Source organism: Pundamilia nyererei, unplaced genomic scaffold (assembly GCF_000239375.1).
Source record: "Pundamilia nyererei isolate P.nyererei 1_Seehausen unplaced genomic scaffold, PunNye1.0 scaffold00284, whole genome shotgun sequence".
Taxonomy (NCBI): domain Eukaryota; kingdom Metazoa; phylum Chordata; class Actinopteri; order Cichliformes; family Cichlidae; genus Pundamilia; species Pundamilia nyererei.
This window is the reverse complement of record NW_005187685.1, coordinates 11,844-36,021: the sequence shown is the minus strand read 5'-3', so window position 1 is coordinate 36,021 and position 24,178 is coordinate 11,844. Positions and strand designations below refer to the sequence as shown.

Below are 24,178 nucleotides of genomic sequence, written 5' to 3'. Positions count from 1 at the left end.
CAGTTTTAGGTGCAACCCTAGAGCAATCAGATTTACTAAACGATAATGTCTTAGAGATCAGTTTTTTCCACAACTGTGCAGGCTCTTTCAGGTTTTCTGGCAAAATCGAATCTAGATTTCCTGTTTTTGAGTGTAACCAGTGGTATGCACCTTGTAAACCCTCTGTATTTACATTAATAGGCATCTCTTATAGACTTTGACAATGATATGCCTACCTCATAGAGAGTTCTGGTGTTACTGTGTACTAGTACCAAGTTTGACATGTAAGAGGCATCAGAAGGAGTCTTGGGTTTTGGACGATATTCATCTGCACGTAGCGTTTTCAGTGGGACATTGAAAACTCTACCCCCAGATGAACAGAATCAACCTTTTGGCCTTTCCCTTCCTGGATGATTGAGTTGTAATAGCATCTGTGTTGGATTACGGAGAGACTTACCAAACTTTAATAAGCATTTAAATTTATGGAATGTCGCCCTCTTGCACAAGACTAGAAAACCCACGAAACAGGTGCAATACACACTGTGGTATTTAAACATTAACCCATTTAGATTGACTAAAACCATAGCAGAAATTTCATTGTCACAGATAATTGGAATCTTTTGATTTGTAGAGACATAAGATAACAACTGCTGCACATTAGCACAAATATGCCAAAGCAGGTGGATCTCTCTGTCTCTCACAGTCTCACACAGTCTCACACAAACAGACACACACACACACACACACACACACACACACACACACACACACACACACACACACACACACACACACACACACAGTCTGTGCGATGAGCTGAGCTGGCCTATCTGCTAGGGAAACAATGAGAATTTAAAGTACCCTCCAGCCCCCTAGTGAACAGAAGACAAATGACCAAAGTGTGTGGGCTCCACTAATGAGCACATTCCTATTGTTGCACACAAACTGCCAATTGATTTCACATGAATCTCCAACTAAGGGAAAAAAGGAACGGGAAAATTCTTCCGTTTCGCTGCTGGAGACCCTTGAAGGCCTTTCAAATTCACAGGAGGGCTCTTTAGCAAGCCTGCAACGACTGCACAGATGCTTCGCTAATTACTCTACTTGAGTGCACTTTTTGTAATATTTGTTGTGCATTATGTGGAAGATCTCTGAATTAAAGCACCGCTTACTGATATACTTTTTTCCCCCCTTTCTGTATGTGTGACAGTGCAGCAGTTTTTAATTTCCATTTCTCTATGGATAGCAAAATAAGCTTCATTACACTTTTCAGCAAAAGAAAGCTCTATATTCGGGTAATTTCAGAAGTTTACACTAAACGTTGAGCAACACAAGCACAGTCTACATCTCTAAGAGCACAACATTGGGACCGACATTAATTATTTCAATATGAGGAATCCTATGCAGAGGAAGCACATCCAAATGACACTTTTCATGTAGTGTAATGTAATTAACTATAAAAATGTCAGTTTAACACAAACTAACAGATCTAACAGTCAAAAACATAGGAACCTACAGCAGTAGCTGCAGCTATCGAGCAGATAGTGTCTCAGCACATCAGAGACTGTCTACCCCCCCTCCCACGACCTCCAACAGTTTGCTTACAGAGCAAATTGGTCTGCGGAGGATGCCGTCACCCTTCATAGAGCACTGAGACACCTGGAGAACAAGAAGAGCTATGTGAGGATGTTTTTTGTGGACTGCAGCTCAGCATTCAGCACCATAAACCCAGACATTCTCAACGCCAAACTGGACCATATTCATATTCCCCTTGCCACCTGCTCCTGGATCAAAGATTTCCTCACCAACCGGCCTCAATTCGTCCAAGTTGGCTGCCTCCACTGTCACTTCGCACCGGATCCCAGCAGTACTGCATTCTCAGCCCCCTACTGTATGTTCTGTAAACCTATGACTGCACACCAACCCAGCCAGCGTGATTGTCAATCAGAATCAGAATACTTTATTAATCCCGAAGGAAATTAGGGTTACAGCAGGCAGCACGCTAATGGCGCATGCGCACTTACAAAGGAACCTTCTGACCAGACTTACACGAACAACACATTGGGAAGACATGTCAGAGAGGTAGGCTGATAGGAAAAAAACAACGAAAATACATAACATGAGGTGAGAAGAGGAGAAAAAAACTCCACTCAGACTGAGCTCCTACTGGGAGAACAGTTTGATAACAGAAAAAACACCTCAGCACAAAAAGCACATGACTATCAATACACCATTGAAACACAAGACAGGCAACAGGGGCGGCTAAAGGGTAAGAGAGAGCCGGTGTAGACAGCGCATCCAGTCCTGCAGCATGTCTGCGCTGGTCCAGTCGACCGCCATCTTCCCCAGGGGGGGACAAGCATCGAAGGCGTTTGGAAAGGGAGGGGGGATGAGTGTGTATGTGTGTGTCCAGAGTTCAGCTTAGACAGTGTCCTTCGCCCTGCTAGGCTAAGTAAACAGTCTTCTGTATGCGGTGGTATGCTGATGATACCACCGTAGTTGGGCTCATCTCTAATGGAGGTGAGACAGTGTACAGGACGGAGGTAGAGAACTTGTCCCACTGGTGCTCAGAAAATAACGTGCACTTCCTGCATGTCCTGAGAAAGATTAACCAGGACCAGAAGCTCCTGCTGCTGTCCTTCAGCTCCTCAGTGCTGTGCAGAGGGTAACTAGCACTGCCCACAACATCATTACCTGCCCTCTGCCACCACTGCAGGCCATCACCAGATCCTCAGCAAAGCCAGAGCCATCACAGGTGACCCCCATGCACCCTGCTCACCACCCATTTGACCTGCTGCTTTCTGGTCAGCGCCTCAATCAGGTCTCACACCTCCAGACTCACAAACTGCTTCTTCCCCTTGGCCATTTGGAATTTCAATAAACAACCAAGAGCACAGAAAAAGGCAGCCTTATGGAGTTCAAACAGATGCCAGTGATCAAAGGAGAAGGGCTAGATTGCAGTGAGCTGATAGGAAGGCAACAATAACACAAGGATTTACAGGAATAGTAGATTTGCATCATGGCTTTGTCACTGATAAATCTGCAGTAATTTTTTGATGCTATCATGTCAGTATAGACCAAAATCACTTTCTATTCCAGCTCGGTAATAATGTGGTAATAGTGGAGTAACAAGGTCTTGATTTTTATGAGTTAACTTCAATAATCACTACTTCCAAACTATCAACTTGTCTTTTAGACACCATTTCTACAAGACTGCTCATGAATATGATCAACCTATCTCTATTAATCAGCTTTGTACCACAGGCCCTCAAGCTGGCAGTAGTTAAACCGTTACTTAAAAAGCCATCACTTGACCCAGCTGTCTTAGCTAATTATAGGCCAATCTCCAAGCTTCCTTTTATCTAAAAAAAATCTTGAAAGAGTAGCTGTAAAACAGCTGCCTGATCATCTGCAGAGGAATGGTTTATTGCAGTTTCAGTCAGCTTTCAGAGCTCATCAGAGCATAGGAATAGCTTTAGAGACGGTTACAATTGATCTTCTTCAGACTCTGACAGTGGACTCATCTCTGTGCTTGTCCAACGTTCAATACTGTTGACCATAATATTCTGGTACAGCTATTAGAGCATGCTGTTGACATTACAGCTACTACACTACTTTCACTACACTAAGGTCAATTAAGGAGTTCCACAGGGTTCTGTGCCGGGACCAATTCTGTTTACATGATACATGCTTCCTACAGGCAGCAGCATTAGAGCGCATAGCATACATTTTTGCTGCAGATGACACCCAACTTTATCTATTCATGGAGTCAGATGACACACACCAATTAGTTATAATGCGAGAATGTCTTAAAAACATAAAGATGTCTAAATATCTGTTTCAAAATTCAGAAAAAAATGAAGTTGTTGTACTCAGCCCTAAAAATCTGAGTAATACTATATCTAATCAGATGGTTTCTCTCGATAGCATTACCTCCCAGGTGGCCGCCAGTAACACTGTGAGGAATCTTGGAGTTGTTTTTGACCAGGACAATGTGCGTATTAAACAAATATGAACAACTGTTTTCTTCCATTTGTGCAACATCTCTAAAATTAGAAATGTCCTGTCTCACTGACGCTGAAAACGTTCATTTTCATTCATTCATTACTTCTAGGCTGGAATACTGCAATTCATTATTATCAGGATGTCCTAAAAACTACATGAAAAGCCTTCAGCTGATCTAAAATGCTGCTGCAAGAATATTGACAGGGACTAGAAAGAGAGCAGATTTCTTCTTTACCGGTTTCTCTACATTATTCGTATTTAACACGGAGTCAGAGTTGAATTTCAAATCCTTTTCATCACATACAAGGTCTTGTGTTAACACATCACTCTGCATGTATTAGTTATTATTATTAATCTGGCTTTCTTCCACAGTGTGTCTTTATCCTGTCTTCCTCCCCCAATTCTCAACCGGTCTCGACACATAGCCATCCCTCCCTGAGCCTGGTTCTGCTGGAGGTTCCTTCCTATTAAAAGGAGTTTTTCCTTCCCACTGTCACCAAAGCATTTACTATGGGACCATATGATTATTGGGGTTTTCTCCGTTTTCTCTGTATTATTGTGGGGTCTTTAACTTAACCTAACAACCTAACTGTTGTTGGGATTTGGTGCTATATAAGTAAAATTGAATTGAATTGAAAGTTATAGCTACAGTAATATTAGATTAGTATCTGTTTAAATAAATTTCAAACAGGCCAGAAACTGGGGGTAATAATGTGAAACAAATACATGTCTATGAGGGAAAACCCAATCAGTATTATATTGGTGGAAATATGATGACCTAACATGGACTGAATGGTAAATGGACTGGTCTTATATACCACTTTTCTACTCCTCATGAGCACTCAAAGTGCTTTATACAACTTGCCTCATTTACTCATTCACACAAGCACATTTTTCTATGCTTTTTTTCTAAGCAAGTGCCATCTATGTATCATTCACACACATTCATACTCCAATGAACGCATCAGAGAGTAGCTTGGGGTTAGTATCTTGCCCAAAGATATTTGGCATACAGATAGGAGCCATCACCAACCTTTTGATTTGTAGATGACCTGCTCTACATCCTGAGCTACAGCCAAAGAATCTGTGCATTACAATTTTCACATCCTGACTTGTGTTATTAACCTCATAATAAGGTAATACTGACTAATGTTTAACATATTAGCATACCGGGACTAAATTATAATGCTAGAATTAATCTTGCTTCACGCCTCTAACATCCTTCTTTGTTTGAAGGCAAGAGTGTAAATATTGTGCTTAATGTTGCAGCTTCTTACCTGGAAACAAAGTGTCTCTTTCATGTTAGTTACCTATTAAAAGCAACCTTCAACAAGTGTGACGATTACTTGGAAATGTGTGGTAGGGGAATGTAAGTTACAATTTCACAAACCAACTGCATTTCCTACTTGCCTAATATCAATACATTATTTTGGTTATGTCACTTTTACAAGCATGTCTGTATAAGATAGGTTTCCCTAATTAACATTTTCATTTCAAATATCAACGTTTTGCCACTCAGCATTAATCTTGGAAACACCTACAGGCATAATTTAATTTTCAATTTCAGGAGTCACCATGATAAAAACTGCATGTGAAAAAAACAAACAGTCAAACTGGATATAATGCTTGGTCTTCCCTCACAGCCCTGAACATACACGCAGTTGTATGACATTGTGGATTCTTAAATGGCTCCATTCAAAGTCAACATGGAACAAAATACATGCTAATTCTGTTATGTGTACCAAGCCATTAACAAAAAAACTAAACAAAAAAGTTGTATACTTATAATAGCCACTTCATTTGACATCTGAAATGTCCTTTGGTCATGTAGCATATTCACATACTTTTACTTAAATCCATTTGTGGTCTTTAATATGCTTTTAATGAGTGTCATTCACAGCAGTGAACTAACTACTAACTACTTTGTGTTGAATTGTTAAGTACCTGTGTATTAGTCAATATTAGCAGTTCACTGGGAATGTCTACTTACAGAAATGTATTAGCTCATGTACTGATATCAAATATTCAAATATTATTTTAAAAAAAGTGTCTGTGATATTTATTCAAGGTGCTGGTATGGAGAAGGCTAAATTCATAAAGGTACACTATGTAAAATCTCACCACGAGATATCAGTCGATTGCAGTCAACTGAATTCTGTTTTCTTTCCCCTCCCAATTGCTGCAGTGGCTGCTGTGGGACAAACATCTCTGGTTGCTGTTTATCTGCAGTGAGTATGGGCTGTCAATCTGCTATTTACCTCCGCTGTCAAAATGTGTCCCCATATTCACTTTGGAGGAAGCTGTAAAACTTTGTGAAGGGAGTCCAATACGAGTGAATGAGTCAGTGAAGCTCACTTCTATCCAATAACAACAATACTGAAGCAGGTTGTTGAGGATATCCTGAACTCATTTGGCATGAGCGCTGCTATTTTTGTTGCTATTAGATGGTGTTAGAACTACTTCAAAGACAGTTTCACTATGTATGCATGTGGCTAGAGACCACCCACACATGCAAAATGTAATTAGGCAGAACCACTGTACTGAAGATGGCAGGGCAACATTGGCTTCCACAAACCGGTGCCCCCTCCCATGCAATTTTAATTGGATTAATCCAAAATTTATGAGAACACATCAGTTTGTTGCAAGATGTGCACCTGCAGACATACAATCTTGTTTAAAATATATTCACGCTGATGGATGTGGCTTAATGGTTAGTTGTTGTTTGTCCTTCAACTCTAAACTACATTTAATTGGTCAGTCATTAAAACATTTGCCCAGAAACCTGAGTGCACGATCATAGACACTTCCCCTGCATTCTGTGGTTTCAGCTGTACAATGGTCAGTTTGTGGCCCTGTTGTTTGATCCACATAGTGAATGTTGTTTTCAGTTGCTTCCCAGTCACCTGTAAGCATCAGCCTTTATCTCCTGCCAACATTACCCTTACACACAGAGCTACAGCAAGGTCTTTGATGTTATCAAAGCAATTTGGCCCAGCTTTAATCATTGGGAAAATTGAGTAGTTCCCCCCCTCCTCCCTTGTACTTGTACTAAGCAGACAAAATCCAATCAGTCATATAAGAGATTATTGATTGATGTAATCTTATTGGAGGTGAGGTGATGGACGGGACATGACTGATTGCTTTTGTCTGCTACATGTCTTGCTCTCAGTTGGCGATTCATGTCCACTTTGATCTGGTGTTTAATCTTTTTCTGAAGTTCTCATATCAGTCCCCAGAGACAGGTTCTCACCAGGCGGGGCTGATGGCCCACAAAATCCAAGTTGGTTACATTTGATCTCGTCCACATCTTCAAAATCACTCTCACAGTCCTGACTAGATCTCTTAAAGAGAAGTGTCATTACTCCCGTATCATATCAAATCATATCGCCTGCAGAAATATTCACCGATTTGTCATTAGAACTAAATTGAATCATGCTGATCAGGAAATAGACGACAAAACATTACATCAAGTTTAATGATGAGTTCATCCCATCCAAGAAACCTGTGGTTCAATTTTATAAGTTTATTACTTAATTATAATTAGCAAAATATTTTACAGAAAATTCTTGCTAAGCAACCTAGCTAGGTTCATTGACAAACTCTCATCCAAACATAGTCAATTCTGGTTAAAAAACAAAAAACCCCACTACATTTCAGCCAAAACGCTGACGTTTAAAGCTTAAAAGCAATATGTGATGTGTTTTATATACACTATATGCCTGAACCGTTCTGGTCAGTGGCCAAAATTTGATAATCATGATCTAAAAGTAAACATTAAAATGTTATACATGTATTTTCTACACAGACTTTACTAACATTAGCCACAATAAGATACTGTTCACAACAGACCAAGCAAAAGCTATGACAAAAATCTTAGATTGGCCGACAGCAGGTTGATTCAGCTAACTGATCATAACTGGCAATGTAATAAAAAGCCCACTTCATAAGGTTTGTGTTTGGATATCAAACTATTATCTTTCCATTAACACTCACTCTAAAAAGGACAACATGTTTTACTATATAGCTTATACATTGTGTTTTTTGTTCTTTTAAATATGATGTGTGCTCATAAATGTTTTGTGTGTATCATAATGGGGTAATTTAAGTAAAGTGTACACAAAGCACTTTTTTTTATTTGTTTCAAAGTACTGACCAAAGTTATCTTGTCCCTTTTCTCTTCAAACCTTCACCAACACACAGCAAATATTTATATTATGAAGTATATTTATTTCAAGTATAATCCAGTCTTAAGCCTGATCCATTTTTGGTACTGAATTTAGCGTAACATATGGTCAAATGAGACTACGGGTGAAAGGGATACTTTTGACCAACAGGACCATTATAGCTGCAGTTAGGCTGTTTCAGATACACAACCCTTTTACAGTGAATATGTGTGTTAATGAAAATTAAAACTTGAACTCTGCTGTTGCTGCCTTTCAGGTCTCCCTGTGAGGCTAAGCGCATTCATTTTTTTTTAGAGGACTGCATTCACTCTGTGTGGCCGAATACCTAGGAAAATGGCCACAAACACGCTACTATGAATTCTGTTTAATAAAGTGAGCACAGGAGTGTTTTGTCTTGAATTCAGCATCACTACGGTTAAACTCCCCCAAATATTAAATAAAATAATGAGAAAAGTTAAAATGATAGAAATCAATCACTTAGAACAGCAAATGTGACGATAAAACATATAATCGGCCATGTTATTGATACTTGTTTCTATGCAACTGCTGAATACCATGAAATCATGTATTGAAAGTGGTTTTGTAACCTCAAAAACTTCAAATCTTTGCGACAGTGTGTTTGTGTCTGAGCCCGAGCTCAAATGGCTGAAACAAGTAAGTGAATTTGTCAGAACCGGGCAACACAATTACCTTGGAAAAGTCCATGTGACAGGAATCAATATGACACAAAGCACTCAGCCATTAACTCTTCTCCATAACAAAGTGTGCAACTGTCTTTCCAAAGAACAGTTGATTATTGAACTTAGAAAGCCTTTTACTTTTTGATCTACTATTTGGTCTATGCAACGTTACAAAACAGCTACTGTTTTACAAGATAGGAAATAATGAATGGACTGCTGAAGTTGCACCTATAGAAAAGTTAAGTCAGATCAGGTCCCTTTATTAGCTTATCTGACCACAGCTTATTCACTGCTGGGACAGAAGAGATAGGAAGAGAGGAACAGGAGTGATCTATACAACCCTCACCTAGTGTTTTGTTTTTGACTGAACATTTTCGTATTTTGCAGCAGGGGGCCCCATTAAACTGTGTATCAATCGACAACAGGACTGAATTCACATTAGATATGTTGTCCTCGTGTTTGAAATTTGCTACAGACAAACGTCTAGAAATACAAAGACCTTGTAGCACACTGTAAATCCATCAAACCAATCTGAGGTGAAGGGATCAGTTAAGATATAACGTTTTGATATGGCCTTGGGGTTCAAGATGTAATGATTAAATGGGCAAAAGGCAAACACTGAAGTTAACTGGATATCAAGAACAAACCAGTTATGGACTAGAAGGAAACCACGACAACTCTGGGGAGCATTCAACAGACCCACACAGTGGCAAAGTCACAGGACTAACAGATGGGGAAGAGACTAATAGATTTTAGCTCCTTGGCCACACCTCCCACACAGCCCCAGTCCTCTGGTGTTTTCTGTTTTAAATGTGGGGGAAAAGGGTGAAGTCAGCAAAAACAAACTGCCACCATTAAATCATCTTCCTGAATCTAATGTCAGAGCAGTAATGGGAATGCACCCATGATCGCAAAGGTTACTCCTTTCTTGAATCTCTGTGCTAGCTTTTCTTTCTCTGTATTCCTCTACCCCTCGTGCTCATCCCCCAACCATGAGTCAGCTGTGGCCAAGATCATGTCTTATTTGCTGGCTGCTGTTCTGCCATAAAACACTCTTTACTTGATGATGATGGATGGGAACATCTAAAGCTCAACATGGTGAGTTGGTTTCACCTGAAGGAGATGCCTAAATTAATGCTGCCACCCTGTTCAAACCCAAAATTTCCCTCTTACATATTTTCCAAATATTGTTTGAACTCCAAAGGCTGCCCGGCCTCCTGCAGAAACAGTGCATCTTGTTAATGCCTGCTACTAAATTTGAGTCTTTATTTATATTCAGGATGGCAGCATTACAAATTGAGCTAAATCTCAAGAGATAGTTTCAACTGGTAAAAAAAATCCTAACCCAGCTTGCCTTACATTTAAAAGTGACACATAAGATCCCTAGATGCATCTTTTTAAAATTTTTTCCTTCAGTCCAAGAGAGATACACGACCTAGTCGAAGATACTGTGCAGAATAACTCCTTCAAACTGAATGCTGAACACTGGAGCCTGCTATAGCGTTGGTCTCTATAGCTAATCTCTTTCTTATTAACAATGGTATGGGGATACACACACACACACACACACACACACACACATATATACATATGCATATATACATGTATCGCCAGTATGTCGCAGGGCTAACACATGGAAACAGACAATCATTTGCACTCACATTCCCGCCTACAAGCAATTCCCTTACTAACTGCATGTCTTTGGACTTGCATCCTCAGACTGTATGCTAAGCCAAAGAAAGAAGACTGAGGATAACAAAGTATGAGTATATTAAAAAGATGGCCACAACTCACCACATGGTTAGTGGATACCTCAGGCAGCAGAAACCTGAGAAAGAAGAGGAGAAAGAACAAGTGGCTGATACTGAGAAATCCTACCAATGGCTGGATAAAGCTATTGGTAGGACAGCACAGAGAAACTAATCAGGACAGCTAAGAAACAACCAGGGTCTTGCCTGGTGTGGGGATTACCACACCAGGCAAGACCCTGGTTGTTTATGATGCAAAGATGCCCCCTGAGACAATCCAGCACACAACAGCTGGATACAAGATGCTAGCAGGCAGGACATACATATATAGAACCCCATAACCAAGCAGCTGGCATAGTATACAGGAACATGTGTCGAGTATGGCCCTAAAATTAGGAAGTCAAAATGGTGGTTGAGAATGACCAAGCTAAGATCCTGTGGGACTTCCAGATACACAAGAACAAACTGGTGATGGCTAACGAACTGGACACAGTAGTGGCAGACAAGCATAAACCCGTAGTGATAGATGTAGCCATACCAAGTGATAGAAACATAAAGAAGAAAAACAAGAATCTCAAGAAATACCAAGCGCTAAGAGAGGAGCTCCAGAAGATGTGGAAGGTAAAGGTAACAGTGGTCTCTGTGGTAATCGGAGCATGCAGGGCAGTGAGCCAAGCTGGGCGAGTGATTCCGAGACATCTGTCCAGAAGAGCACAGTCTAAGAACAGGTAACATACTGTGTAGGACCCTCAAGCTTCCAAACCTCTGGTAGATGACCCGAGTTTGAAGTTTTTTATACATACATTCTCTCAAACACAGAGACGTGCAAGGAGGGAGGGAGGAAGGAACATAGGTCCTATGAATGAAATGCTTTGATTCAGCCAGTTTGTTCTAGTAGTGTCTGATAAACAATACGGCTCGATGTGAAACTAATGATATTAACACAGTATCCGAGAAACATGTGGTCCAGGTTTTGCACTGATTATGAAATGTAATGCGATTTATATAGCACTTTTCTAGTCTTACTGACCACTCAAAGCACTTCAGAATACAAACTTCATTTAGCAAAAAATTCATATTCTTTGTGAAAGCTGCAATACCTGTACTACACAAAAACGGTTCCAAGTGGGGTTCGAACCAAGAACCTTTTTTGCTCTGAGGTCGTAGCACTAACCACTTCACCGCAGCACTGGCCGACTAACAACTATGTGTGTCCAAACAAGGCAGTGTTAGCTGATAGTATTCCACTCGCTTGCCCAAATATGGTCATTTTGTCTCATAAATAAATAAATTTTAAAAAATACATTTCAAAAGCCTACAATATAGTGACTTTACAAATCAAAGAATGTTGTCATAGTGGCTGTGTCCATCTTTTTGCCCAAGGTTCTCACACATTTCTGTATTCTCTCTAGTGGCCTGTATTTGACTTACTGCTCCGTAATGATAATAATCACTTGTATGCCAACGTTAGGCCTATGACATATCTGCATCCTATTACAGAAAGACATCAGCTGGCTTAATAACAACATGTATGCTATGTTACAGTTAATGTACAGTTAGCAACAAGTTTATTGACTTCAGGGTCTTTTGTTCTTAATCTTTTTTTCATTGTTCGGCTTGTCCAACCACGGACCTAATTGTGAACGTGGACGATTTTCTGTAGTATGAAAACCGAAAAAGAAAACATTAACATCCCACAAATAGAAGGTTTGTAGTTACTTTTTCTTTTTTACCGTCTTTGTTTTGTTTCGTAAAAATTTTGTCACTGCAATAACACAATCAACCACATCTGCTGAAACTTTACGTAGGCCAAGAAGCAATATTTCCTCTGCCCCCACCTCCACCAACAAGGCCCCTTCGCAGGCGATAAATCACAGATGACAGAGGGCACTACATGCACAAGCGGACCACCATGCCGCAGCTTTACAACAATTAATTAACTGTCTGACAGTCATTTATCATGGCAACAATAAGGTGAAAAAGTCAAGAGTTTATTAAAGCTCTGCTTATTTTTCAAGAGCTATAGACCATAGGAAACACTTCATATACATGTACAAATACATATGCAACATTCACATTCTTACTTCATACAGAATGACAGTAACACAAAACACAATTAATCAGAAAGAATCCCCTAAAAGCACATCTGTAAACAAATATTTGCCAGACAAAGAAACTTCTCGAACACGTCACAAATCAGAGTTCGAACTCGGCAACACAAGCTTAAGGTTACTACAATTAAGTATGTTGGCACAAAGTGAAGACATGTTTGGCCTTTTTAATAAATACTGTACACTGCATCACACTAAATGACTACCTGTTTTTCAAAAGCGACAAGACAACATCACTAATTTTCAGTTTGAAGTTATGGTACAGATCTGATATAGCCATGCACTGTAGAACTGATATGCAGTCTCTGAGACTGACTAGGAGACTAGGAGTAATGGGATAAGGACTGGTCAGGAGTCAGTAGGTCATTCTACAATCTTATCCCAAGAGAAAACTCCATGTGGTGCTGTTTCTGGACAAACTCTGGAAAAAGCAAACAGCAGTAAAATGCCTGCAACTGCAGTAACTGTTCTCAAAAGCATGCATATATGGCCCCAAATAGGCAATGGAGTGACATTTGAGGGCAGAATCTGACACTTGTCAGAAGCCCTGGGAGAGCAGCAATAAGATATTGTTTTGACAGCACTTCGGGCCACCAGAGACATGCAAGCAAAGCTGCGCTTCTTTCTGAGGACGTCAGTTTAACTGTCACTTCAAGATATGAGACAAAGGAAGACTTCTAAATGCGTACAGACATTAAAGACACTAAAGACATTAGGACTAATATTTAAGTGCTATTACTGCTAACTGCTAACTACACTAGCTCCTTCCGACTACAGCTGCTTACCACAGTTGATTACTTTACTCCTTTACGTGATACAACAGAAACTTTGTGTATTAGAGATTTTGCATTTTCTGTACATAATAATCCTGTTTCTTAATATTTGTTCTCCTCAGTATTCATCAGCACACAACACAACAATCAACTTTAGAAAAGCCCACGTTCAAGAATGTTTCCAGTTAACCATATTTAATAATAGACACCATTGACCAGAACCGATAGGTCACACAGGCAGGTCAAATGTGTGGCACACCAGAGTAGAAGCAAAGCAAAGCATGTCGAAACGCTGGTTTCAGGAGTACGCCTAGAGGCATAGAGAGGGTTACGTTGAGATATAGTCTAAAGTGCTCCACAGCAGCACATTCAGCTTACTACAGGACTTCCTTTAAGAAGTTAAACGCTAAACCAAACAAACGTAGCTGCTTTATTCATTGAGAAAGCTTTATCCTACTCGACTGATTATACTTGAAATCAATCTTAAGGAAGCCACAAAGTGGGCAACTGAACTTTGCATTAAATTGCTTTCTTTTTTTTCTTTTTTTTTTAATGAACAGAGCAATACAGGTGTTCATGTTTCACTGTTACTGTCTAATGTTAATCTAAAACAATTTTCAAAAGGAAATACAGCACACATTAAAGAAGGAATGACAATATTTCATGAAAACCATTAAAGATAACTCAAATGTATTACAGATCTTAATTTCAGGTGGCTTAATAGTAAACGCTGTCATTTTCTACTTGTTTTTTTTTTTTTTCTTTTGCTCATGTATTTTAGTCAGTCGTCAAAAGTGTTTAAATCCTAACATGTCTTGCTGCATGCAGCTGTGTCCAAATAATAAGATAAGTTAATGGTCATATGTGCAAGCAGTTGAGAGTCCAACACTAATAAAAATATAGTAATAAAATGAAATATAACTGTGTCTGACAACAATTCATCATGTAGGGATCCATGTTTTAGATTCACACAGATCTGCTCAATTTCGTTGGTCCAGTTTGGATCAGAGGTGGCTGTGGGGCGGCGTGATGGTCTCGTTCTTCAGTCTGACTTGACTGCCATTCTTCAAATGCTTCAATTTGTCTCTCTCTCTCTCTAAGCCAACGGTCATCTGTCCCGAGTTCTTATGGGAGGTGAGGTAGCTGCCCCAGCTCTCACAACCTGTGCAATGCAAAGATAGAAAGAGTCAGGGCAGCACACCTCACACCCCGACCAGAACCCCTGAAACTCAAATGCTGCCTCAAGCGCACCAGAAATAACACACAAATACTTTAGTATTCAAGTGCTGAGCTCATTCCAATCTGTTAAAATGACACTGGTCCTGAAAAGGTATTTGACATGTCAATGTGAATGAAAAACTAATATTTGTAACATTTATTCTACATTAGTGTGATACTTTACACTACAGACACTACTTAGCAGATTGTTGCAAAAGAAAAGACATTAAAGATTTAAACTGTTGAATAAAACTCTAGTTACTAATAGGATGCCTGAATCAACCCAGTACAAGTGCTGGATGATAGATGATGGTTTTATTTCAACTCAAAAGAATCCAAACACCAAAAAAGTGTTTGTACTCTTCTTTGTTTCCTGTCACTCATTGGGGTATTTAATAGTCACAATAGAATTTTCTGCACTTTTTTTTAATTTAAAGGATGTGCATTTGTTGCTTCACTATTTGTCTGATCTTGAAAAGAAGACAGTGAATTCTAGAGCACATAGTAATTCACACTATCCACATTATTTATACCGAGTAAAGAAAAAGAAGAGCGGTACACACTAGAGACCACTGAGTGTCAAGCTTTTTTTGAATGACTTAAATCAATGATGGAACTGAAACAATGAGTAAAGTAGAAGAGATGAGAATTTATAATTTAGTCACTGCAATAAAACTGTAGCAGAATTACAGATTGATGCTGAACCCTTTCTAAAGTTATCCAAAAGCTTGAAAAAGAAAAAAGAAAAAAAAAAAAGCAAATGTTGATTTTGCACCAACAAACAAACAAACACCCGCAGATTAGGACAGATGTTTTACAAAAATGAATGAAAAACACAAGTGACTTCATGCATCATCTTTGAATTTACAATAGAACGGCTAAAGTTATATTTCAACATAACCTTTTAAAAACTGATAAGGTGCTTAAAGTTACAAGTCTATGTGCACTCTAGAACAACAAGACAATGTTCATGAAGGGAACTGTGTTCAGTGGGAAGTCTGAATAATTGGGAAAAAAAATCTGAGGGTTTCATCACAGGGCAATGTCCTGACAAGGTCCCCATTATTACCAACTTTTTTTAAATTATTTTTTTCATAGAATGCCAAATGCCAAGAAGAATTCTGTTTATTAGACACCTGACATCAGGGGTAGAGGAAATTCTGCTGTTCATTATGCCTTAATGAACTGTGCAAATGTATGTGGCAGGTCAATATAGAGCGCCTATGGAGAAGAAATCGTCAACCCCCTCATTCTGCAGAGCATAGGCAGCCCGAGCCTAATGAAGACTGAACTTTAATCATCAGGAGGATATGGTTGCGTCATGGGACACACACACACACACACACACACACACAAATAATAACCTCTGAGACTGAGACACACACACACACACACTTGCATTACCTCACCTCACAAGGTTTTCATTGTCGCCTGGTCCTTTGCAGGTTGTACACTCAGTCCTCGTGTCATCAGCTTTTGGTTTTTTCTGCATTGCAGACTGGCGTTGTCGCCGTTCCCGTGGCAGAGGTTCCTATGGAAACAAGGCTGATTAGGAATGAGACCTGTATGAGTGCTTGTTGAGTAGTAAAAAATAATGAGTATTAAACTGGGGAAAGATGTGAAGTACATTAAAGCATTATTTCCACAATATAACTGATGAATGTGATAACTGGGGCAAGGCCCTATTGAAACTTTACATTAACTACTAAAACAGCTGTATGGATGCTATGCAGATGATTTCCAGTTTTATCTATCCATAAAGCCAGTTGACACACACCAATTAGTTAAACTGCATAAATGCCATAAAGACCTGGATGACCTCTAATTTCTGGCTTCTAAATTCAGATAAAACTGAAGTTGGTTATTGTACTCACCCCTAAAATGGTAAAAACATCGTGTCTAACTGTTGTGGTCCTGGGTCTTTGACCCAGTATTTTGAGTTTTGTTGTTGACTTGTGATTTATTTCTTTTGGATCTGAGATGATTTACTGTTCTAGTTCACTATCTTGTCCTTTGAGGATTACACTGTTCCCTGGCATTTCTGAGTTTGTTTGTCCTCTGTGCTCTTATGATTGTGTTATTTCTGTTTCGTGCCCAGTCTGTTCTAGTTTTGTCTCTGTCTCTTGTCCTCAGTGTTTCCTGTGGTAATCAGTCATCTGTTTATCTCCGGTCCCTGTGTCACGTTCAAACATCTTAGCCTGGGTCTCAGCATGTTTATTGGTCATATCCTGTTTTATTTTCATAGTCCCCTGTCTCATGTGCATGATATTCAGTTTTGCTTCTTATCAGTTAGATTCTGTTCAGCTGTGTTCCCAAGTGTGTCCACTTTGTCCTAATCTCCCTAATGTCCTTCCTCACTGATTACAAATGTGAACCAAGCAGTCACATTAATGGATCAGCATACACAGGAACATAATTCCTTTTATCTGTGCATGTGTTATTAAAAATGACATAAACATTAATATCTTGGAGCCTGTAAAATACAAAATTTTTTGCATCTTTACTTGTTTAAGGCATACCTAAACCTCAGAAAATTCACAAAAAACTTAATGAATTGTTTTTTCAACATTAGTTGCTATAAAATGCAACTTTACTATAAAGTCTGTACCATGATTAGGAAACATGACAGATCAGATTAAAGCAACATGCCAGTAGTAATGACGTTTTTGTGAAATGAGTCCATCAGCCTATAGGAATATTTGCTCTGAGTTTATTACGTACCTGAGACAACATTCAGAACTTGGAATCATCCATGAGCATCCCAAAACCAAAATAGTTGAATTCATTTTTGCACATAGCACAATGGCAATTGCTATTAAACAGTGATTATCAGAATCAGGGCTGTCTAACGTGTTCATTAAAATCAACTGAACTGTGTATGTACAAAAGTTTCTACAACTCTGTCATGAGCACAACAAATTCTAAAAATAAACACCAACACATCAAGTTGTGCACTGTACAATCTTGTGTATAAGAATACAGATACACCGATCTACCCCTCAGTCTCCTAGTAGACACACATTTGCCTTGTTCACAAGATTTTCATAACACTTGACCTCTGACTTTGAGGTCAAAGTGACTGAGATTTGTCCAAGACTTCTTTTTGGACTTTCCTTGCAGATGCACCTATAGTATCAATCTCAAAATTCTAGTTGACTTCCTTCTTGAGTTATCACAGTCACAAGATTCTCTGACCTCAAACTCATCCAACATTGTCATAGATATACCTGTGATATCTATTTGAAGTTAATGCATTTACAAATTAGGCGTTCACCTGCCCACTGCCTGCCCGGCAGGATGACAGCAATACCTCACCAGTGTTTTAAGCTAAGGGGTAAACAGCTTTGGTCTTATTAGCCCAGCTTGACCTTTTCTGTCAGTCTCGCAATCACAAACTTGGCAAAGGAGAGAGAAAAAAAAAAAGCTTAAAAACATTTGCATTCTTCCTCTTACATTCTTAAAGTATGTATTGAAATCTGTACTGTGAGGAAAGTCAGTTCCTTTAAACAGTAGGATTCTTCTTGAAGAAACAATTAACTATTTTTTAATTTCAATAGAGGAACAATACTGGCAAATATGAGTAAGAAAAGACAAAAAACAAAAAAAAACCCTGGAATGACAGAATGCGACAAAGAAGCAAACATGGGCAGGTAGAAGAGTTTAACTGAATTTCTCAAGAACATGTTGTTTAGAACAATACCTTTTTTTCCGTAGAGAAATAAAGCAACAAACCTCAATTTTATCTTCTCGCTCCTCACAGACTGGAACTCTCTTCCTCTTCTGCCCTCTGGTTCTCTATTTAAAAAGATAAATTAAAAATCCGAGCGGTTGTAAATGGTTGAAATGGTAATGCCATACAAAATACAAAACAATACAATATAATTTTAAGAAGAAATTAAGACATTTTTATTTCTGGGTGGGTCAAAGCCTTGTCTGACACCTTATAGCTTGATTTTTCTCTGCTGAAATCCAGATCAGAGAAGAAATTAATTTTAGTAATCCAGGTGTTGGTTGCTTTATAAAAGGCTTTCAAGCAATGTGGCATTCTTGGTTCATTTCATTTGCCTTAGATTGTGTCCTTGAAGGAACAGGGAGGGGCTGCCAAAGGTAGCTTGAAGAAGAGACATTGTATAACATGAAGACAAGGAACTCAAAGAGTCTTGAAATGAAATCTATGGAAGAGTACTGAAATGACAAACACGTGTCTTCCTACACCCTTGGTGGTTTGTGGACTGATCTGGCTGGGTCCTGGTTCGGTTCTGAGCTTTGGCCCCTGTGGGGACGTGGTCATGGAGGGTGGGGTAATCCTTCCCTAGTGCTTCCAGGTGAGCATTGCTGCCCAGGTACAGGTCTTGTTGGTTCCAGGGAGCGCGGGTGGATGTTCTGCTGTGGTCGTTGACCCACTCTCTCAGGAGTGGTGGTCTTGGGTTTCTTGGACCTCTTCTGCGTGGGAGAGTGGTGGAGGTAGGGGGCTCGGGACTCTGCCAAGTCCTGGGCAATTCTTGGTTGCTAGGGTGACGAGCCTCTAGCGGGGTTGGCTGCCTCTCGCCCTTTGGCAATGGGCACCCCATCTGAGGTCTACCTCCTGCTCGGACAGACTCGCAGTTGTCGACAAAATGTGTAGCCTCAGGTCTTCGGTACTCATGGGGCCTGCGGATGGGTTGATCTCCTCAATCTATCTCTATCTGCCTTCGGCTCCTGGGGGCTGTCATTGCGGCTTCCCACCCTTATTGTCAAATACACTTCGTGACAAAGTCACATACACAGACACTCAGTTTCGCTCACCCCCCCCCCCCCCCCCCCACACACACACACACACACACACAAGAAGACTGTTGATTTATGTATCTGTGCATTTTCTAATTTTTGTGTACCAGTTGCTGTAGGTTTTGTTTTTTGTTGCAGCAGTTGACAGTACGGGGTCTGATCATTATCTAATTATAGTCATAGACAAACACAATCTGACACAATAATAGATGAACAGTTGTTTCTATCAGTATCTTCCCTTGTCTTTATCAAACAAACTGGGTATCTATTCACAGTCCACGCTGTATTATAACAGTGACCATAAACACATAACAGTAAGGAGATGAATAAGTATGGATGATATAATGATTAACATCATTTTGTTAAGAGATAAAATTCCTGGCACATGGAAACTTTATGTCATTATTGTTTCTCCTCTTTTAAATTTTACATTGGGTCAGTGTCAAATGTGCCAAAAAGGAGCCACATGCGGTTACTTTTTTCAACAAGTCATGGACTGGAACTTTAAATATATAGCATTTTTGAAATATCTTATTTAAGTATATATATTATATTATGACTAAATCATGGCATTTCAAATTATTTTCATTTAATTTAAATGCATTGGTTAGGATTTCAGATATGCTTTTACCTTCGTAAGATATTTGGTCATATCGTAATAATTTTATTAAGTTATGCACTTTGTTATATTTATGTTGTGTTTAATCTTGTTTTTTTTTATGTCTGTTACGACGAGAAATTGGTATTAATGTTCAAAGTTTGTCAGAGAAAGATGTTTTGGAAAAAGGATTAATCTGGGTTCATTAATCATTTCATTTGGCTCTCTATGCACGTATTACATTAGAAGCGCTGCAAAAAAACGGAAAAAAATATCAGTCTGCCTCTATGTATATATATATATACACACACACACACACACACACATATATACACACACACACACACACACACACACACACACACACACAAACACACACACATACATATATTTCTTCTACATATAATGAAAAGTATTCTACTTTCATATAGAAACATTTTCATACAGTTTCTTCTTGGGGGCTAATTCAATTAACTTAGAAGGAAAAAACTTCATTCAGAGGGGGTGTTACTAAAAAAAAATGATAAGGTTTAGACTGTGAGCCAGCCAAGTAGATGAATTAAATGCTTTTATTTCGCAACTTCATTCACAGCACTGTTGGTAAACCCTTAAGCTACATTGGAAGCAATGACCAGAAACCAAAGATGGTGACTAGAAAGCAAAAAAAGCGAATGATATTCCATGACTTCAAGCGACTACGGATGAAATACCCGTGGATGCCACAAAGTGGACAAGCATAGAAATAAACCTTTCTGGTGTCCATTCTTCTCACAGAAAAAAGGAAACCATAAGTTGAATACGAGTGTGAGAAAACAGAAAACACCTTATTTCAAGCAAATGTCTGAGCTGCTGGAGAGAGTTTAAAAGGGGAAGAAAAATTGACAACATATTTAAACAGATTGTGAAAACAATCCCATCTGTCGCCTTTGGCTCAGCACCACTTGCCAGATGGAGCACTTATCATTAAGAATGTTAACTGCAAGATTGCTGCCAATTGGCTCCTTCATAGTTCCTTTTCTCCTGTGAGTGAAGCACCAAATAAAAGGCTTGACATTATTTAATAATTTTTGTATTAAAGTAGTGCCAGTTAAAGTAATCTATAAACCCAGGGAGAACAGAGTGTAGCTGGATCAGCTGAAAAATGTTCAGCCACATAGCATAGCTACTCTCAGGCTCTGCTCAGGTGAGGAAATTAAAAATGTGGGCAGTTCATACGTCCCAGGCAAAATCAATCTTTAATTAGGTACATCAGTGCATCTTTAAGAAGCATGAATTATTGCACAGGATTAGAAAAATTAACAGAGCATGAGAAGACACGCTAATTTCAATTTGCCACCTTTTTTCATTTGTCCACCTTATTCCGTAACTCAGGTAAAATTTAGGTGAAGGCGTCATTACAAAGGCTTCAGTGTTCTATTTCTAACTTAAAGAACAACTGACTGTTCTTTAAGTTATACTTTGTAATTATAAATATACACTGATTGGTTTGTAATTAGGCCTTCCAACAAATTAATGTATTCTCACAAAACTAAAGTTTTGTGAGAATACATTAATTTGTGTCTGCACCTTCGACGCATGATATGAAGGATCATTTATCACCAAGGAAGGGGTCCCCTTCACCAAATAAGCAAAAATGTAAAATAAAGAGGCAGCATGACTGTTATTTTGTATTAACCGGTGTCACAGATTAACTAGTGTTGATCAAACAGATTGGTTGTAGAATTGCTTCTCAGGAGCCACTACCAACAAAGCAGGAATGTGGTGAATACTTTGTCTTTACAAATGTGTGATGAACCGAAGATTTGAACCAAAATTTTGATTCATCAGTCCATAAAACCTCCTTCCAGTCTTCCATTGGCAGGGTTTCATGGCCCAGGCAAGCCTATTTGTCTTATTATGACGTCTTAGCAATGGCTTTCTTGCTGCAACTCGTCCTGTCAAACCTGCAGCTGGAATTCTTCTCTTCGCAGTTGAAACTGAGTCTTGCTTACTACGACCACTATTAAGCTGTGCTTGAAGCTGTTGTCCTGTGAGCAGCTTATCACGCAAGCTGTTAACTCTCAGAAACTTGTCCTCTGATTTACTTGTGGCTTTGGGTCTGTCAGACCTTTTCCTGTTAGTTTGTTTCTGAGAGACTTTTGATGGTGAAGAAAACTGTACTTACAGGCACCTTGATGTTCTTTGCAATTTCTCTGTAGGAAACACCTACATGTTATGATGGTCTGTCTCTCTTTCATTGTTAATTGCCTTTTTCTCACCATTTTTGTAGCAACACACTACTCCTCTGCAGTACAATACTGTAGTTTTCAAGGCTTGATCAACCTCTATTGCTGAGGAACAGCTTTAAATTGTTAATCTATGTTGTGTTCCCTGAAAAAGGCCTTTTTGTATAATTCTGTTATTTTTCACTTTTGGTTAACCTTACCTTTAAAACCAACAAACAAACAAACATTTGTACCTTTGTACCATTTCAAACTATTCATTGGACTTGAACGACATGAACTGTAATAAATAACTGGAAAAATTGGGGTGTTCTAAAACTTTTGACTGGTAGTTTATATTTGTCAAAGTTACATGCTTCAAAACATTAAACCAATTTCAGCATTAGACAAAAATAATCTGCGTAAATACAAAATCCAGGTTTTCAATAATGATTTCATTTATTAAGAGAAAAAGCTAGCCAAACCTTCGTGGTCCTATATGAAAAATCAACTGCCCCCTAAACCTAAGAGATGGTTGTACCACCCCTGGCAGCAAGGGTCAAGCACTTGTGATAAACGGCAATGAGTCTTTCACATTGATGTGGAGGAACTTTGGCCCACAATTTTTTGGCAGAATTGTTTTCATTCAGGCACATTCAAGGGTTTTGTCCCACCAGTCTGCAGAATATTTCCCCAAAAGTCTTGTGTATCATCAAAATGTGTTTTGCCTTGTGTTCATTTTGGCCAGCTATGGAACTCTCCCTCGGATATTTTTTCCCAGTGTGTGTCTCATTGCTGAATCAAGAACACTAACCTTAACTGAGACAAGTGAGGCCTGGAGATGTTGTTCTGGATTCTGATACCTTATCCAGGAGGTCACGACCCAATGTGTTATTAGAATCATTTGATAGAAAGTTTGAAAGTTCGCCACAGTTTTCTCCATTTTTGTGGATAAGGGCTCTTACCTTGGTTTCCCTGGAGTCCCAAAGCCTTAGAAAGGACTTTGTAACCATTTCCAAAATCGCAAATGTCAATGATTTTGTTTCTCATCAGTTCTTGCGCTTGTTTAATTTTATCAGACAGGTTACACTTGAATTACTTCTCAGTTCAAGAGTTTTGACAGCAATCAGGGTAGGATGCGGATAGTGAAACTGATATTCACTGTGATTAATCATAGTTAATTCATTTTAATGAAGTCCCTCATTGGTAAAATACCCCATGTTACAACCCTGTTGACAACAGCCAGCTTCGTAGAGGCCACAAAGGTGACATTTAGGTCTTTAGGTCGTGGCAAAATTCACTTTTTTTCTCCTTTCATTGTTTATTTTGTTTTTGTTTGGAAAGGAGATTGTGTCAAAGTCACATGCACTCTACTGGAAGCTGGGCACAGTTGGAATCCTGCAATCTAAAGTGCCTTTATAAAGTGCCTTAAGTGCCTTTATTTATAGGTACAGCTATTTTTTCTGTCACTTTCAGTTTTTTATATGTTTCAATGATGAAAGCTTCTGCTTTAAAAAAAACCCCAAAACGGTTGCTTGTTATTACATAATAGTTCATAAGCAGTACTGGATTGAGTTTTAGGATCTTCTAAACTAAAATAAACAAGATGAAATAATTTGGAATTTATTTGGGGTAAGTCCTATATTATTCCCATGTATAGGCAGATTGTGGTTGTGAATTGCTCCTGCATGAAACTCAGTGTGAGAACTTCACATGGTCTTCAGTAATCAAACATACGTAGCTATGCAGCATAAAAAAAAAAAAAAAAGGGTCTCATTGGCCGACTTTAAAAGATTTTCCTCCAGTACACATTACTAACTACAAGCTGCAAGACTCGTAGTTACAAGCTGCAAGACTCGTAGTTACAAGCTGCAAGACTCGTAGTTACAAGCTGCAAGACTCGTAGTTACAAGC

General features: G+C 39.0%; 1 protein-coding gene across 1 annotated transcript in view; it reads right to left on the bottom strand.

Annotated features, from left to right (window-relative positions):
• Positions 1 to 24,178, bottom strand: part of LOC102209142 (PHD finger protein 14) — a gene marked incomplete at its 5' end in the record, with an annotated part of 40,210 nt that overhangs the window by 4,634 nt on the left and 11,398 nt on the right. Inside the window, 2 exons of the mRNA XM_005750689.2 lie at positions 16,108 to 16,229; positions 18,431 to 18,493. Of these exons, the coding sequence (XP_005750746.1) occupies positions 16,108 to 16,229; positions 18,431 to 18,493 (185 nt within the window). The remainder of the gene's footprint in view (positions 1 to 16,107; positions 16,230 to 18,430; positions 18,494 to 24,178) is intronic.